Below are 19,048 nucleotides of genomic sequence, written 5' to 3' on the forward strand. Positions count from 1 at the left end.
CAGCCTAGGAAACGACACAAGCTAATCAGAGCTCAGCTTGCTTACTTCATTTAGAATTATGCTCACTGGCTGACTGTAAAAAAAGGCTATCAAAAGATCCTCCACAATCAGCACAAGTTCAATTGTCAAAATGTATTTCAAGACAAGTTGCCTTTGAAATTGAACCAAACCACTGGAAAAGAATGAAGGAAACTTTACCTTAATTGGAGCACGGCTAAACTGTATTTTTCTGTTGGCTGGGATTTCATCTTCATCTGGCAATCCATTAATCTCCGAGTATTCCATATCAGGTTCATAACAGTTATTCTCATCACTGTCATCCTGGTCATCCTGTTCTGTCCCTGTCTCTCCCCAGTCAGAGTTATACCTCGATCGTACCCTATACACGTTGTAGTCAGAATGCATGTACACGTGGGAACTCTGGAAATTATTCCCATCTTCATGCACTTCTTTCTCGCTTGCCTCATCATAATGGGTCTCAGCAGCATCTGAAGCAGCATCTGCTGCCAAATCATCCCCTGAAACTAAACTTCTTGGTATTTCTGCAGCTTCAGGTCTATCGGCAATACCCTCTGCATGTTCTGAACGTTCCTTTTGTCGCAACAAAATTTCTGTGTCTGTTTTTGCCTTACTCCTCGCAGAACTGTCCGCAGACCTTTCGCGGTCAAGCACCAGATCCTGCTGACTGACCTCAGGGCTCTCAATGGAATCAGCACTTGGTTCTGTGTTCTTCTTTACTTCTTCAGCTGTTTTTGAACCCAACACAGCGCCTGCGGTCGCCTTCTGTCTCAGTGCAGGAGGCGCACTGTTATGCTGAGAGTGCTCAGCAGACATCGTGCTGGATCCCTGCTTGGCTGGCGGAGACCACGTGCCAGCATCCTTCAAAGGACTAAAGCCCTCGAGGTTTGCAACAGGGGAGGAGATGTTAGTGACGCTGGATGAGAGGTTGAGCGGGTAGTGACCGGTTACGGAGTATTCTTCGTTGTTCTCTGACTTTTCCAAAGCAACGACGTTGTGCGAGTCGGCGTTTTCAAAAACCGCACTGAGCTGACTCACGGTTGGAGAGACAGTCTCCGTCCTGGGGCTGAGGCTGTCCAGGGAGTCAGTGCTGCCCCTGTGCAACTTGGAGCTGCACCACTCCTCTGCCAGCTCGCTGGAAACTGCCCTCTCCTTCTTTGGGGAATAGCGATTGGAGTGTCCCACGTCATGAGCGTTGCGCTCAAACATCTTGCGCGTTTCGGTAAACTTGGAGTAAGAAGGGCCATCATGGATGGTGTCAAACCTGCTAATCCTCTCTGAAACAGAAGATTCAAGTTTTACAATTGAACCGTCTGCTTTCTCTACAAACTCTTTGGGCCTGTTTCGCCTCTGAGGTGATGGAGGACCACCCTTCCCCCTGGTTTTGGGGGCAGCTCCAGCACCTTCAGTGGGCTCCATGCCCATCTGCATGAATAAGTTCTTAATCCTATTGACATTTGAGCCATATTTCCTCCCCCTGCTCTGAGAGGCCTCTCCTTCCTCTTTCGTTTTTGGGTCTCCATCTGATTTCGGTTTGTCAAAGGTGCTTTTCAGTGCCTGGAACTCAGTTCTGTAAGCATTCCTGTGAGGAGAGGCACTTCGGAGGGTCGATCTTTCTCCCGAAGACTCCGTTTTCATCATGTTTACTTCAGGAGAGCAGAACCAGCTCACATAGTTTCCACAGAGCCGCACTCAAATGAGCTGTCCCAGCCCGGGCTCAGGAGGTGCTGCCTGCTGGCAGGGCCATCCCCAGCAGGGCAGGAGGCAGGGGCTAATCCAGCCGGGACACAGCAGCACAGCCCAGGCCTTCCCGGAGCAGCAGCAGGCTCAACCTGCAAAAGAAAGTGGGGTGCTCTCAATCATGCCATGCACTTGCATCTCTTTTAATCTAAGCCATTATCTCCCTTTAGTTATCTGATGCATTTACTAAAAATAACATAAAAAATACAACCTAATGACACACAAACATATGAGAACTTTGTCACTGCAAACTCGGTGTTCCATAGTGTGAGAGCAGATTGTCACTTCCCAAGGAAGTATCATGTCACAAACACACACGCAGGGGAAAGGCAACGCTCTATGAAAAACATCGCTACTTCTGTTATTGAGCTCTTCTAAAAGTAAGACATCGCAAACATCTGAGTTACACACATAAAACTACAGCAATATATACACAGTAATGCAAGGCAATCCGTGCAAACGGCTGTGCTCCCCGAGGCGGTCCGCAACCCGCGCTCCCGCAGAGGAACGTAAAGGCACGAATACCATCACACCCAACGCGCGCTCAGGGGCTCTTCCAAACCGGAACCGGCAGCCCGAGGGAACCCGCGGCACCGAAGCGGTGCTCGGGGAAGCGCGATCCCCTCGCACGAAGTTGCCCCGTGCCGGGCAGCGCAGAGGCACCCGCCCGGCCCCGCGCAGCCCGGCCCGCACCCGGGGGCTGCCGGCCCGCACGCGCTCCCGCAGCGCTTCCCCTCCGCTGCAGCTCGCTTCGCGCCTCCGCCGCCCGTGCGCGCCAGCCCGGCTTGGGCGCTGCGGGACGGCGGCCGGCCGGCTGCCCGGATCCGAGCGGGCGGCGGCGGGAGCGGACGGAGGCCCCGCAGCGCGGGCACGCACCGACCCCGCTATCGGCGGTAACGCGGTCTCGCCGGCGAAAAGGAACTTAAGCCGAGCGGACGGCTCGGAGCCCCGCGGCGGTTCCTCGTGAGCGGGCGGACCGAGGGCGCGGGTCCGGCGGCAGCACCTCGCCCGGCCGGGCCCCGGTTAACGAAAACGCGCTGCCGGGGCTCCCCCGCGTCGCCCACCCCGCGCTACGCCGCCTTACCCGGCCGGGAGCCGCCGCGGCTCAGCTAGCGCCCGCCTCAGCGCTGCCCCCGCCGCTCCTCGGGCTCTCCGCAGAAGGAGCGCTGCCGCCGCCCGCCCGACAGGAGGCAGCGACCGCCGCGGCGCCTCAACGCCATTGCAGGCGGCGGCGGCGGCGGCCGGGGCACCGACACGGCTCCGCGCGCACACCCGCGGCGGCGGCGCGGGGGAGGAGAGCCGCCGCGCCCCGCCGCAGCCGCAGCCGCGCTCCCGCCCGCCGCCCGCCGCCCGCCTCCCCGGCACGGCACGGCACGGCGCTGCGCCACGCGGCCCCCGCCCGCCCGCCGCGGGACGCGCCACGAGCCGCCGCTGCACGCCCGCTGCGCCGCGGCCCGCCGGGTGACAGGTGCCTCACCTCCAGGACGGCACGCGGTGGTTCGCTCCGCCGCGGGGGCGGGGAGGCGGCCGGCCGCGCTCCCGCTGTAGTCCGGCCCCGGGCGGTTACCGCCGAGCGGCGGGGCCGGGCCCGGCCGCCAGCAGGTTGCCAGCACGCCGCGGCCCCACCGGGAGCGCCGAGCGCGCCCGCCGCCCCCCGGGGCGCCGGTTTCAGCCCGCAGCCCGGGGAGCGGGGCGGGCCGACTCCCGCGCGGGCCGACGAGTGGTGCGCCCGGCTCGGCGGGGAGGGCGCTCCCCGTCCCGGGGGCGCGGTGCCGGCAGCGCGCGGCGGGAACCGCCGCCTCCAGCCGGTGTGGGAACCGCTGGCGGGAGCGGCACCGGGGATTCGCTGCGGGTCGAGTGCCGGCACGTTCCTTCTCCAGCTATTAAGAATGAGCCGTTGAACCCTGCCGACACGAAGGGGTAATGCGCTGGCAATAAATCCAGGCAAACCACGGAACTCCGCAACATCACTTGCTCTGGCAGCTGCTGAGGGACGGAGCGTGACGGTGTCACAGGATAACAAAGCGTCCCGAGTTGGAAGGGACCCGCCAAGATCACTAAGTCCAACTCCTGGCTCCACACAGCACCACCCAAAACGAAACCCTATGGCTGAGAGCGCTGTCTGAACACTCCTTGAACTCTGACAGCTTGGAGTTGTGACCCTGTGCAGCCCATTCCATGCCCACCGCCCTCTGCTGCAGACCCTTTCCCTGACCCCCAGCTGCCCCTCTCGTGACACAGCTCCATGCCGTTCCCTCGGGCCCTGTCGCTGTCACACAGAGCAGAGCTCAGCGCTGCCCCTCCACTCCCTGTGAGCAGCTGCAGTCGCCACGAGGGCTCCCCTCAGCTCCTCTGCTCTGGGCTCAGCAAACCCAAGGACCTCAGCTGCTCCCCATACATCCTCATGTCCCCTCATTGTCATCATAGCCCTCCTTTGGATCCTCTCTAATAGTTTTATGTTCTTCCTATACTGTGGCACCCAAACTGCACCCAGTGCTGGAGGAGAGGCCACACAGCAGAGCCACCTCACCTGGTGGAAATACTGGGCCTGGTGCCCCCCAGGGTCTGATTGTCCCTTTGGGATGCGGGGCACACTGCTGGCTCATGTTTAACTTGCTGTCAGCCAGAACTTATGCATCTGCAGGGCTGATTTCCTGCCCTTTGTCCCCCAGTCTGTGCACTTATCCAGGGCTGCCCCATCCCAGAATCCAGCACTGCTCTTGTTCAACTTCATGTGATGATGGCCCAGCCCTCCGATTTGCCAGGATCTCTCTTCATACAACCACAACCAGCTCCCTCACATTGTTCATTAGCTGTGTGAATTTGCCACAAACAGTGTTTTGGCTTTATGCTGTGAATAAGAAATCTTAATTGCAGGACATGAAATCTCTAGGTGATTTGCAAAATTGGCAATCCAAGAAGGTAATGGCTGTTAATCACATAGCAACTCCTGAGCAAAGTTCATTAAACTAATTGCAAAAATATCCAGAAAATGGCCTGGAGATGTGCATTGCAAAATTTGAAAAATAATTATCAGGCATAGAGAATCAAGGTATAGGTGACAGAAAATAAACATGTTAGACATAGAACTTTACAAACTTGATTTATAGCATTTATGAGATCAAAACATAGGTGTTATACAGAGTTCTAAGTGTTCACTGGTATGGATCTGGTCAACCTCATTTGCACCAAGGGTATGCAGCTCAAAAAAACTCAATAAATTTTAACTATCCAGTACATTAATAGTGGCAGGAAAGCATCAGGTCTCTTAAAATAGAGCTTCAGTAAGAGCCTTTCAATAAATACATGTGTGGAAGGCCATAAGGCTAGAAGCCTGCCCCAGTGCATCATGCTGCACAGTAGTTCCACAGTCCTACAGGCACAAGGGCAGTCCCTATGAAACCCTAACCACCCGTAGCATGGCTGATCTGAGGCAGGACCCTCCTATTAGTGTGGTTTTGTAGCAATAGGACTGTAAGAACACAAAAGAGAACTGCCTGGCTTCTGAATACAGAACATCAGGCCCATGGAGAGAACTTCAAGTCTCCTTGGAGAAGAATAGGGTCATAGAACAGCAATTCAATCATTTTATTTTCCTTTGCATGCTACATGCAGAGTGGTTTAAGAGCTCAGCACGTGCTAGATGCATCTCTGGAATGGAGTCTGATAATTCACATTCATAAGCAAAAAAGGGACAAGAGCAAACTCTAAACAAATGATGGAACAATTGAAGCTATTTAAGAAACCAATTAGCACCTAAGTATTTAAAGTTACCCACTACAATATCTACATATCCAGATCCATAAATACTATTCAAATCATTTTTTCTAATAGAAATTTTTGAAATTTCTCCACCTCTAACAAAGATTTTAAACAATGTACTCAAGGAAAGATCCATATCCATATCAAGATCCATGTCAGAATAGTACAGACTCTCTTTGCATTATACTGCAATAAAAAAAAGGGAAACAAGAGGACTTGTTGATGCTGACAGAAGAAACACACTAGATCTGAAGCTTTCCACAATAAGAAAGATTATATATTACATTTCTGTTCATCTTATATATGTTGTGTGTAGACAGCAGAGCAGTTCAAGCAGACATAGAATCTAATGCAAAATTACTTAAGTAATTCTACATTCCATCAATAGCACAACAGCCAAGGTTTGCAGAAACTACTGGCAGTATTGTCTGCTCAGTCAGACAGTTTGGACCTTAGTTAGGGGATCTGATTTTGGCCACTGACATCAAAGATATTCAAATTTAGAAATTGCTTACAAAATGTTTTTCAATCTCTTCCTTGTTTACATAGTGTCTACGTTAAAGAACAGCGCTGTAGTCTCAAGGGTGATAAACTGTTTTCTTTTGATTAGGGCATCACTTTTCAAGAGAGACTTCATGTATGAGCATGGCCATTCACCTAAGTATAAATATTAGAGTTACACATCCTTTCACATTTTGAGCATTTCTGTGACAATCCATTTAACTAGGAGGTATTTTTAGGCTCTGCTAAAGCATGACTGACATTTCTGTTAATTCCTAAGGAACACTAAAATGCATACAGCATACTTCAGGGAAGATAAGAGACCAAGGTCCTCCTTTTATGTTAGTATAAATCCAGGGTAACTTCAATGAAGTTACAGAATTACTCTGCTTCCCAGTTTAGTATTAGCTTACAGCTGAATATGACTGTCATGTTAACTTCCTCTAGAGTAACAACTCCATTCAAATGATCTGAATTTGCACACATGGAAGGAAGAGAAAGCCCAGTTGTTTGACCTGACAGCACCACTTTAAATTGTACTCAGTAGCTCTTTAAACCAGTTTTGTGCAATCTTCTAAGACTGAAAATAATTGATTTTTTGATCATTGTGGGCATATGCTGTATTTACATATAAACATGACAATTGAGAAGTCACCAATGGGTTGTTTTGAGCTACTTTGGTGCTTCTAAACTACTCGGGTTCCAAGACAGCAATTTATTCATGCAGCAGAGCAACAATGTAAGTTTTTCCACAGGGCTCAGGCAAAAGAAGACAGTCATGACAGTCTCCTGTCAATGTCTTTAAAGTCCTGGAAGATAATATCTGCATGCAAACAAATAAATGGAAACTATTTACCTATTCTGATGTCTAACTGAAAAAGCTCCTACCTGCCATCCCACCACACCACTGCAGGGGCAGATTTACTCCCTTATGTATCACAGCATAAATAGGATTGAGATCTATTTTATAATGCTCGGCCATGAATTCTTATTACATAATCTAGTTTCACCAAAAAAAAAAAAAATCTTGTTTTAACAAAATACATGTACATTTTGGGTGATAAAGAAATCTCATCTGTACCAGAGTAGCACCAGACTAATGGTAACAGTAATAAGGAGTTGATAATCTTTAAGTTTCAAGCGTCTGCAAGGAGTGATTGCATAAAATGTAATTTCTTCTATAGGAAACCATTTATATTTAAAAATGGAAGTTTGTTAATATTGCTAATTTGACAACTGAAGAAGCCTGTGCTGTTCTTACATAGAATATGTCAAACTATTTGAAAGTGTCAAAATAAAGAACTTTATCCTGAAGGAGCTGAAGGAAACCTCTGGTAAAACAGGCAGAAAACTGCGTGTTCTAGGAGCTTATCAGAAAGGCAAGTATCAGCACTGTGAGGGCCTAAACTCAGATTAGCCTTTTTCCAGTTGCAGTGAGAAGACTATCGCATCCACTCTTCAACATTCCACTTTGAAATCATTTAAGAAATGCAGTTATGAGTAGGAAACAAGATGAAATTTTTGAAAAGGAAGGACATGAATTACATTCTTCATACAACAGTTGAAATAGTCATTTTGTCAACTCTAAAAGCTAGAAATCTTCAGAGTGGTCAAAAGAGCTGTGTTTTGTGCAGTCTCTTAACACAAGCCCTCAAAACTGAGCTCTGAATTTTTAGCACAACACAGACAACTATTAGTTACCATCCTGGCTAGAATGATGCCAGCTAATTGCAGAAAATACATGATCTCACAGGAAAGGAAACGACTAAATGTTTGGTCTGCTAGGAGTTTACTAAGAGTCAGACCATGGCAAAACTCATAGCACATGTTAGACTCTTCAGGTGGAGGAATATTAGGAAACATTACAGAAAACAAAGTGAGTAAAATACTTATTTTGATATGGTGAATGGTATCTGTCACATACTTCGATGCATCAGACAAGTATCATATGTACATGATATGTACCATCACATACATGGTAGAGAGATCTTTCTTTCTCCGTAGCAACATCAGCAAGAAAAATCTGAAGCTGGAAAAGTTACTGCTTTCTTGAAGTGTTCCAAGCCAGGAAAGCAAAGACTGCATCTGACATGTTCCTTTTTATGTTGTAAAACTGTTCAGGGCCAGGTTGCATGGGGTTTTGGGCAACCTGATCTAGGGGGAAGTCCATGGATCTAGTCTCTGTCCATGGCAGGGAACTTGGTGATCTTTAAGATTCCTTTCAACCCAAACCATTCTGCAATTCTGTGATTCTATGTAAGATAGTTATATTTTTCATATAGGTCGCAATTGATTAATCTGAAACAGAAATCATGGAGTCATAGAATTGTAGAATCATAGAACGGTCACCTACTTCCAGCCCCCTGCTATAGGCAGGTACACCTCCCTGCAGACCAAGTTGCTCACAGCCCCATCCAGTCTGGCCTTGTATGCTTCCAGGGAGGGGGCATCCACTGCCCAGCCTCACTGGGCAACCTGTTCCAGTGTCTCAGCACCCTCACAGTAAAGGACGTCTTCCTCATACCTAGTCTAAGTCTATCCTCTTCCAGTTTAAAACTGTTTCCCCTCATCCTGTTGCTATATGCCCTAATAAAAAGCCCCTCCCCAATCTACAGACCGCGGGGAGCCTTATAATAATTACATTATTATTTCTTAATGGAAATACTTCCTTATTATAATAAAATCCTTTTCCTGGTGAAAAGAATTGTTTTTCTTGGCAGTCAGAATCTGGAATAATGGGGTTTGCCAGTCTGCAAAAAAAAAAAAGCATTATTTCAAAGTATTTCTTGTACAGTAAATATCCCCTATTATTCTCAAAGAAAGAGCACTCAGTGAGCCAGAGGAAAATTGGAAGAACAGGGGAAGTGTACCTGATGCTCAAAGCTTACAAGTGTACTTGAAGCTAAATAACTCACAAGCAAATCTGATTACTGAGTTCAGTAATCATTACCATGCCTAATCAGACAATGTTTTGTGCCATGATGAAGAAAAGACAGCAATCTGGGCTTTGACTTTTTCCATTTGACTGACCATTCAAATCTAGTGATACTTTGGAGCCTTCTCCCATTCTGGAAATAGCAGCACGTGACTTTTCGGAAGGAGAAACACGGGCTGGAGTTCACAAAATACAGCCCAAAAGTGCTGCCTCACAGTATGCAATCCATTGGCAAGCTGGAAAAATATTTGTTTGGGTTGCTCCACCCTGAAACTGATGAACATGCCTGTATGTGGGCTTACATTGTAATAGCCTGTCTCAAGCCGTCATGGTAACATTGGCCTGGACTTGTTATGGTTGCACTAACGGAATTTATTTCTCATTTTTCCTTCAAAAAGTTAGTTATTAAATACAGATGAGAAAAACAGCTGCTTAGCTGGAAACAGTAATCTGTCACTTGTAGAACATACAACAAATTATATATTTCCCATACCTCAGCTACCTGCCACATACTTGGATTACATTTCTTCCTACCTTACAGGTACTGTCTTGCTAATATAACCTCAGTAAAATCTCAAAGCTACGCTTGGTAATCAGTTTAATTTACTGCATAAGAGCATTCAGAATTAATTACCATATTCTATATGTCTGTACAAAGGTAAGCCAGCTTAAAAATATTCAGTTATTTTGGAAATACTGTGCTCTTCACCAAAGCAGAGAAACAGTACCGCCGTGCTGCGATCACTGTAAAGAAATTGCAAAGAAATAAAAGTCATCCGTTAGAGTCATCTGCAAGGAATGGCTCTGGGCTAACACTAAAGCACTTGTGTAAAGAGAGAAAAAGTCAAAAGGGTGACCAGTTCATCACACCAGTAGAAGGAAAAATGACAACACTGCCATCATGTTGAAACAAAAAACATAAAAATTAACAAATCAAAGCCTACAATTTTACAATGACATCTTTAATAAAAGGTAAGAACACTTAAATTAATCAGTACAGAATTATAGAGGAATAGGATGATTTCAATATTTGCATTAAACAGAACAAACATTTGCATTAATCCGAGGAGACAAGGCTGTCAAGGACCCAGGCCATTGCCCGAGACAAAAATATGAGATAGCCAACTTTGCACAAGCAAAATTACCAAGCCACAGAAGAAAGGAAGAAGACGACTTTACGTGCCTGATAGCAAGTGGAGAGCAGCTCTTTAGCTCTCCCTATCGGATGGAAGGGGCAACACCTTGCTTGTAGCAGATGTGTTCCAATACATGAATGCACAGTATAGCTCCTATCCTGCTCTGAAGAGTTTTGTTCCATCTGTTGTGTAACTATACAAGTGCTTCATGAGACAAGGGGAACCTCCTGTCATTTCACTGTTGAGTCAGTGGATAAATCCAAAAGTGAGACCAATGATAAAGTGATTTTGTTTCTTTAATAAAAATTCACGTTGACATGCCGAGTAGGTAAAAGCTAGCAGGAGCACAAAATAGCAGGAAACGAAAACGTATTATCTTGAGCAGTTCCACTCCCTTCTCAGCAAGAAAAGGGCTGCATTCTAGAAAGCTGGGTTAGCTGTGGTTAATTTGATGCAATATATATTGCAGTAACAACAATGCAGATTCTTGAAGAGAACCTACCCATCTCTAGAGGAATTTGAAATGCCATGATTTATATCAGCAAGCATCAGAATAGGCTGTGGGCCCTTGGTTCTGCAGGAGGAAACACGACTGTCTAAAACAGAGAGTAAAAGGACTCTTGCTACCAGAGAAAGGTACATTTACACTCAACCCACCTATGTTTTTTCACAAAACAAATTATATCTGATCCAGTCATCTGTAACTTTAATGCAAAATGACATAGAGATGGAAGAGCTCCAGGAAACATCTACTGAATGGCAGTCAGGACAAGTGGCCTCATCAAGGGTGACCCTTTCATCCATTCAATCACAAAGTCATGTGCATGTTAGCACAGTAACTCAGTAAATAAGCTGCTAGCAGGGCCTGGGTTAAACAACTGTATGTGCTACTGCCTGGGCAGCAGAAGTAGATACGTCAAAAAGAATGCAAAATAGCAAATATACCAAAATCAAAAGCCTTATGCAAGTGGATAGGAGAAAATACAGAACCAAGACAAAATAAAATGCTGAATTTTAACTGTTTTAGGAAGAGTTATGGTGAAATTCTTTATAATGAGTTCACATGAGTTTTGTTTTCCTCTGCATTGTGTTGGCATTGCTATAAGTAATACATCTGCAAATGACCAACATCTTCAGACATCTATGTTGTCATCTAAGAAAAATGGCTGTGAGGAAGAGAGAAGGATGGCTGGACTGAATGGCAAAAGAAGGAAAGTGAGATTACAGGGGTTTCATCCTGTATAGACCCTCAATCCAGCAGTCTGTATTAGTTTTCATGCTGTGCCATGTGAAAGAGAAAATACTGCTTAGGAATAGATGGTGAGGAGGTGGAGGCAGAAGGAAATACAGATGGGTACAAAACTGCCAACAATCTTTCAAATTTGAGATGAAAGAAGTTTTAAGGAGTGCATGGGAAGCAAAAGAACTTGACCCTTTTTATTTATCTATTTAGGATGCAGTGGTGTTAGTTTTCAGATAAAGAATAAAATGGATTAGATGAGGGATGTTATCTCTGGAATAAGGAGATAAAGAAGCTGCATGTTTCCATGCCTTCACACAGGCGGCTTCCAGATTTATGCCAATGCCTTAACTATGACAGTGCAAACAAGGCCAGCAAGGAATGCACATGAACAACAAAATACTGGAGTGCATGGTGTGCTAGCTGTTAAGTGTCTTGACATCACACAGATTTTTGATAAAAATAAGGAATGAAGTTCATGCGTTTATATCTCCGTAGCAGTTATGTCTAGAACACTGTATTCTCTCCAGTGTCTGCCTTTCCCACCAGGTATGAAATCACCGTCTGCACTTGGGTAGGGTTGTTTCATAGCCATACCATCCAATCAGTCTGAAAAAAAATTGTGCTGTAGGTAGACAGTTTTGCTTAGCACTTGAAAAGCTCCAGCTTGCCTCATACTTGGAACAGGGAAAGAAGTTTTTAAAGAGTACATGGAAAGAGGAGGCTCACGCAATGAGGGAATGATTAGCTTGTATGGCAGTGCTCCTCCTAGATTACTCAGAGGATGGGATAAGGGTAAAACCCCACAAACAACAAGCAAACTCTTGAGATGGGAAAGAGGGAGGGGAGAAGAGCACTTTCCTGATCTGTGTTTGAGAGTCTGTTCAGTCAGCTTTGCACAACTGCAATACAAGACCATTTAGAGGTATTGAAGAGGCTAATCTGACCAGGTAACAAAATTCCTCTTATTTATTTCACTGTAAGAAAAAAAGTAAGTGGATATTCAATGTAGTATGAGGTAGTAGTAGCTCATGGTGCTACTACTAGTAATGCGCAGTGCCATTCAGAGAAGGAAAAAGAACACAGTGCACCAAGTCTTCAGAAACAGCTGAGAGAGTGGGAGTTGAGATCAAACCTAAATTCACCAGCACTACAATTCGCCCATGCATGGTGTTCTGAGCAGTTTGTAAGTGCTGTGGAGAGGCCATCTAATGCTATACATAGACGCATGCCTGCGAATGGGTACCACATTACTATTTTACTGTCTTTGTAAAAAAGAAGAGAATGCTAGGCATAAGTTTAACTGTGATCATTTTTCACTTCCCACAACTGCAAAGCTGCCAAGTCCCTGCCAGATGCCCAAGTAAGATTTGTGGATTGCTGGAAGGAGCCTGCACCAAGCAAGGGAGTTTGGGATTTGGTTTTCTTCTGGTTTTCATTTTCTCCCTCCTCCCTGGCTAGTGGATGATGGCATTATCATGGATGGTGCATTTTCTAACAGGGAACTTCTTATGAATTCTAAATACAAAAGCCATCAAAGTCAGAACACAGGGCACACAAGGTTGGCCTGGTGTACTGGCTGTTTGAAATTTAAAAGAACAACAGTGACAACAGGGAAAAAAAATTTCCTTATTTGGAAAGAGAAAATGTTAAATTCTGCTGTCTTAACTACTGTAAAATTCACGTTGTGTCAAGACACTAAATTCTACTTTTTCTCAAGGTAAAGATTAAGTCCTCAAATTATTCTGGAGTTTTCTTTAATTCATTATGTTTAAAAATTGTGGGATGTTCAGTAGTGCTGTGGATGGGTAAACAGAAGGGAGAATGTGTTTCCGACTGTATTGAACCACCCTCATCACATGAAAGGGAAATGTCTGCAAATGTCCCAGACTGCTGAGAGCACGAGATTGTCAGAAAGCTGATTTTAGTAATCTCTATTATAAAGGGAGAAATACGGACAACACCCGCATAAGGCTCAACTACTTCTTTTTAGGCCAACTTTCTGATCTCAACTAGGGAAGGGGACAAAGGAGATGTTCTATTAAGGAAATACAGATGTATTACTAATTGGACTTTAATACTCTGAATAAAACTGGGGTTTGGATAAGTTAAAGGGTAAGTAAAGCATCCTCCAATGGAGAGTGTGTATCTCATGTAACTACCAACCATTAGAAAAGAAACATTGTAATGATCAAAAGACAGGCCATACAAGTCACTTCGGGATCTCCAAGTAATCCCACTCCAGTATGAACAAACTTACACTGTTTTCCTCCATATATTTATTTATACACGGCGCTTATCCTTTCTGCTGTCTGATCTATGGCCTGGAAACCAACATTAGCAGGAACTTCAGGGATGCAGAATCTCAAGGCTGGGGACTTCACTTTTTTTTCTGACTTCTTTCATTTAAACCTTTGCTCTTTCAACCCATATTACTGCAAGAAGAAATGATTTCAGCTACTTTGCACATCAACAAGATTGACTGTTTACCTAACTTCACTCTTTTCCCTTCCCCCCCAGACTGTCCTGGTAGATATAAGCCATTTCATTCAGCACTCAATGGAAAATCACTGAGCTTTGTTTAATTTACAGTCTTCTCCATCTCATTTTTAGCGTGTACAAGCATGAAATAAGAAAAAAGCAAAACCTAAACTTGAAATCAGATACCCAACCATCTGCTATTAATAGAGCTACAGAGATACACACTATTTCTCAGATTAACACTGCCTGTAATACCTTGTACAACAGAATATATGATGACCCATGATACATACCAGCCATCCTTGTAGTTAGATAGTGTAATCCTGGAAATCTTCAGTTTTATCATGACTTTCCTCTCAGCAAAAAATCAATAATAAGGTTCTTCTGGATGGAACACCAGAAAGAAAAATCAGAACTTTTAATAGAAGGAATCAGAAAGTTTGCAAGGAGATAAATCAGTAGGGGTGTGATGATCAGGCCGCATAGGTGGGGAAGTTCATGACATTTTGTTGTAGGAATGAGTCATGAATTCTTCACTAACTGATTCATCTGTAGCACATGAAATTTTAAAGAGGACACATACAGAACAGTCTGTGTTTCACATGGAAGGCTCAAAATTGAAGAAGAAAACAAGAGAAGAAAAAGTTATATTAAAAAAAGAGAATTAAGTTTTCAAAATTAGTGTGGTAATCTTGGGTTTAAGAAAATGTCAGCTTAACTTTCCATCTTCTGAGAGCAGACAATAACTCATCACAGAACAGACACTGTTTTTAAAGTAATTGTTGCAGTCTACACTGATTTAAAATGTTCGAAAAGAAGAGATTCATCTTAAATTGGAAACTGTTTCACATCTCATGCACTTCTGGTTGTTCTTCACTGCTTTTAGAGAAGTGAATTAGTTTTATACGTATTTATTTAACACAGCTTATTTAGATGTAATTGATTCTCTTATGCCCAGTCTATGCAAACTGAAGTGTACAAGTAACCAAGTAATGGAAGATAATATTTTCTTTAAAACTATATACACTTTTGCAAGCTGATTTTGTATATTTAATCAGTAGCAAGTAGTAGGAAATTAGAAATTAGAGCTGGTGCTAATTTTCAAGTCATTGAAATCACAGAACATCCCAAGTTGGAAAGGACCTACAAGGATAATCAAGTCCAACCCCACTGTACTGTGAAGCAAAGAACCTCGGAGAGCTTTTTGGACCAAAACATGAAAAGCTTCACTGGTCAACTTAATCTACATGGATTCACCAAAATACAATGTAACTGAAAAAGGTCTCCATCAGTTCTGAATTTCCAGCTGTTGCTGCTCACAGGAAGGTATGCCAGTTGCTCACAGCAACCAACCAACTCACAGCATTCTGGGAGGGGGGGTGGAGATTCCAATAAAATAAGCCTTGGTAGTAGAGGAGATGAGGATGATAGTAAATGCTCTGATCTGTTTCCAGGTATTTTAGAGGTAGCACTGCTGAATAGTAGAAATATGGATTAAACAGATTTGGCTTATAGCCCAATTTGAACCCACGGAATGAAAGATAAATAAATCAGGATATGATTAATCTATTTATTTCAATACATTTGCAACATATCTTGTTTTAGTCAGCCTAAGCCCTAGGATTAAGCTGACCAATAGACCCTTTTGATATCCTTATTTGTCTTTAGCAATTAGAAGTCTTACTTCCTGTATCTTGCTGTCTTTCAGTCCCAAATGGATAGGAACTAATTCTTCTCCTTTGCATTTTTTAGTTATTCTTTTAATATCGCTCAAGAGAGATGAGCCACAACTGTTCAAATGCTGCCAGAGAAGAGCTGCCTGAAGAGAGGAGAGATTGCTGCCCTGCCCTGCAGGGAGACCTGAACGAGAGCCACCTGAGGAGCAGCCCAGGTGCCCAGCCCATGTGGGGAGCAGCTGCTGGGCAAGATAGGAGCAGCAGAAAAGGAGAAAAGGACAGAGACAGTGGTACCCACGGGCCCCTCACCACACAACTGCACAAAGAATGTTGCCACCCAAGCTGGCACTGCTTCAACCCTGCCAGACCCCGTTGCAGCAGCACAGAGGGAAACGTGTCAGTCTGTGGCTCCCTCTCTGCTGCCACCAAGCAGCAGCCAGACTTCGGCTGCCACTTCTACTCCTCCATCTCACACAGTACCCACTTTCATAGCTGGCCCACCACAGCAGGAACATCCCCAGCACCCATAGGCAACAGAGCAACAGGCTCCTTGGGCCCTCCTTTCTCCATTCCCTGCAAAGGTCATGCTGGCAGCAGCCACGCCGATGGCACCTGCAGCTCTCACAGGGCACATGCAGAGGATGGACCAGCACCCTATGCAGGACCCAATGCAAACAATGAAAACAGCAGCACTAGTTACAGGTTCATAAGTTGATAGGTCACAGACAGATCTGGAAAGATGTTTAAATAATAAACCTTGCCCATTCTCAGGTCCTTTTATTTATTTATCTATTTATTTATTTAATAGTTCTGGAAATGAAATGTTTGAATAATGAACCTTTCCAGTTGTCAAGTCCACATAAACAACTTCAGTGAAGTCCACACCAGAACCCAAAGTGAAATTTTCACTCTTCTCAAACTTACTGAATGGAAATGGATACAGACCAAAATCAGGAGTTCTGCCATAGATCCATTTCCACACATATGCCAAAGTGTGGCAAAATCACCATTAAAAAAAAAAAAAAGTATAACCTGTTTCACAATAGCTAGGTGTAGGAACTCTCCATTTCCCCTGCTACCTCTTAGCTGAGAAAACCACAGCTCACAGTAAACACACAGGGAATACTAACTACTAAGCACCTCCTCTGGCATCATCTTATCCCAACACATACAACAAGGCTACAAAGAATAGAGCAGCATGAGAAAGACTCTGCACATCCCACATTGGGATGCCATGATTATATAGAGAAAAGAAGAAGGAGGTAATCTCTATGGCCCTTAAGCAAAGAATCTGCAGCTTTGCCTGCCCAAACAAGGGGCAGCTAAGCTTTCAGTATTGTTCTTTTCTCTTTACTCATGCACACAGAACAGGGTTAGGTACATAGTGCCACTGCAGGAAAAGCAGACAAGAAGGGGAAGCCAGCAGAACTTTTTTATCTGGGCCTTTGTTTTGAGAGGTCAAGGAAGTCTGACACCATGGTACAAGTCTCCCAAAACACAGCCATGGACTCAGTCTGCCTAGTGCCTGAGTGGGAGTGCTGATGGGAACATTTGAAAAGAGCACAGTATAAATCTCCAGCAGACAGCTGTGTAAGACACAGCCATGTTACCAAGGACAAAAATGCAACCCCACTTATTAGACTAGATCCTCTTTCAGACACGTCAGTCACTTGAGTCATTCTGCAACAGCTTAACTAGAGGATCACCAGGGCATCTGCTCAGCTCCTGTGAGCCCAACTCCCCTGTGACAGAAACCGAACACAAGACAGCCTTTAATTTCAGTGAAATCAGGAACCGATCAGATCTGGGGAATGTGAGGCTTCCAACACGCTGAATCACATTTGTTTCTTGGGCGCTGCTTTTCCTTGTTCCTGACAAAATTCTTTGTCCAGTGCTTTAGGATCTTCTGGTCTGACACTCCTTTCTTTCCTTAAAATAAGGGACTTCAGGAAGTTTAACTCAGTAAGTGCTACAGTAAGCCGAGGACTGGGTGCTTTTTCAAACACAGACAGTATCATTTGATACTTATGTAGTTAAAATAATCCTGGGCGGCTATGTTATACATGTTACAAGATCTACCAAAGACAGCAAAAAGAAATAAAACTGTTTAAACAGCAGCTGGAGCGATGATAGATGTGTTGTAATCCTTTAGCTGTTTCCCACCATTTTAAAAGTTTGAGTCAAACTGTATTGACACTAAAACCACTCATTTTCCCCTCTTATCTCATCTTACTTACCTTTTTAAGTTTTCATAGACTTAATAACTTCCACAAGTAGGGACATCTTGTGTGAAAGACTCCTTAATGCTCATGAAGCAACTTCTTGCCAAATTCTCTGATAGCCATCTCAAAGGTTTCTGTGGAGTAAAATATATCTGGCATGCATCACTGGAAGAGACAACATATCACATTCATTGCATCATCTAAACAAATAATAGAAATATTATTGTTTTATACAAGATGACATAAACAAGTACACAAGACTTCTATATGGGAACTGTTGATCACAGCCTGAACCTCTGATTGACCACCTGAGGCAAGCACTGAGTCAGCCCTGTGAGTACAGGTGAAGGCAATTCAGCTGTGCTACTGGAAGGGGTGGAAACCTGGCTGCAGCTCTCCTAGATCCCATTTAAGGGCTGACTGCCACTGAGAAAGGATCTCTTTCTGGAGGTTGCACCTTGTGGAGTTTACTGCAAGCCTATGATATTGGTGTGCATTTCCATTTGTTTTCATTATCTTTCCATTGTGATAATCTTACTAAGCCTAATCTTTGTATACCTATCGATTGTACAACTTCTCTGACAGACCTGTCTGGCTGTGTCATCACAATAATTCTGCTTTAGTATTTCTACCGTTCACTGGGAATCTGACTTTTTTTATTTAAAATATCCACTGTAAATCTTGCAGCTAAAAACTTGCCACAGACATCAGCATGAATGTCACAGTAACAAGCTGCTTATAAGTGACTCTTGCAAGGCTCTGCACAGCCCTTTCTTTAACCTAGCCTACATTTCAAAAGCCCCTGCAAGCTTTTCATCTCGTAAGGAAGTTCAAATAGTAAAACACCATAAAACAAACATGATCGACAATCATGTGTCATATCAGAAAGCAAGCAAATAGAAAACAGATTGTTAGTGATTATAAAATTTGTTGATGCTTGTAATTCTTCAAAGACTCTTAGATCCTAGTTTACCTACTGAGAAGACATCCCTTCCTTGGATGGATAAGAAAAAAAAAAAAGCATATCTGATAGTTCTGCCTTCCACTGAGATACAACATTTACAAAAGAGCAAATTCTGTATTAGTATTTATCAAGATTTTCAGCAATGAAGAGAGCTGCATTGTTAACTCTGACTTGTGCTGTATCAAAATAGGATGCATTCCAGCAGTGAGGCATATCATGTGCAATTTAGGAATGATAAAGCCATGCATTAATAAGCCAGATCTACACAAGTACATCTGTCATAGAAGCTCTCTGGGTGGGAAGGATGTCCTGGTACTTTGGCGAAAGGTTTCCTAGAGCTTCTACATTTTTGTAATGAACAGTGGGAGCTCAG

At 44.3% G+C, this 19,048-nt stretch overlaps 1 protein-coding gene across 5 annotated transcripts in view; it reads right to left on the bottom strand.

Moving 5' to 3' along the window:
- Nucleotides 1-19,048, bottom strand: part of PPP1R9A (protein phosphatase 1 regulatory subunit 9A) — a 168,512-nt gene that overhangs the window by 128,789 nt on the left and 20,675 nt on the right. For 3 of the 5 annotated variants that reach the window (XM_090142782.1, XM_090142786.1, XM_090142785.1), the window contains exons 5-6: nucleotides 17,727-17,845; nucleotides 199-1,850 (exon numbers count right to left, since the gene is read on the bottom strand). In XM_090142782.1, the coding sequence (XP_089998908.1) occupies nucleotides 199-1,659 (1,461 nt within the window). In that variant the 5' untranslated portion in view covers nucleotides 1,660-1,850; nucleotides 17,727-17,845. Of the gene's footprint in view, nucleotides 1-198; nucleotides 1,851-2,842; nucleotides 2,995-3,235; nucleotides 3,344-17,726; nucleotides 17,846-19,048 lie in introns of those variants that run through there. The other 2 variants (XM_090142784.1, XM_090142783.1) reach the window with 2 other exon arrangements.

The sequence above is a fragment of the Phasianus colchicus genome, chromosome 6, assembly GCF_987193195.1.
Source record: "Phasianus colchicus chromosome 6, bPhaCol1.hap1.1, whole genome shotgun sequence".
Taxonomy (NCBI): domain Eukaryota; kingdom Metazoa; phylum Chordata; class Aves; order Galliformes; family Phasianidae; genus Phasianus; species Phasianus colchicus.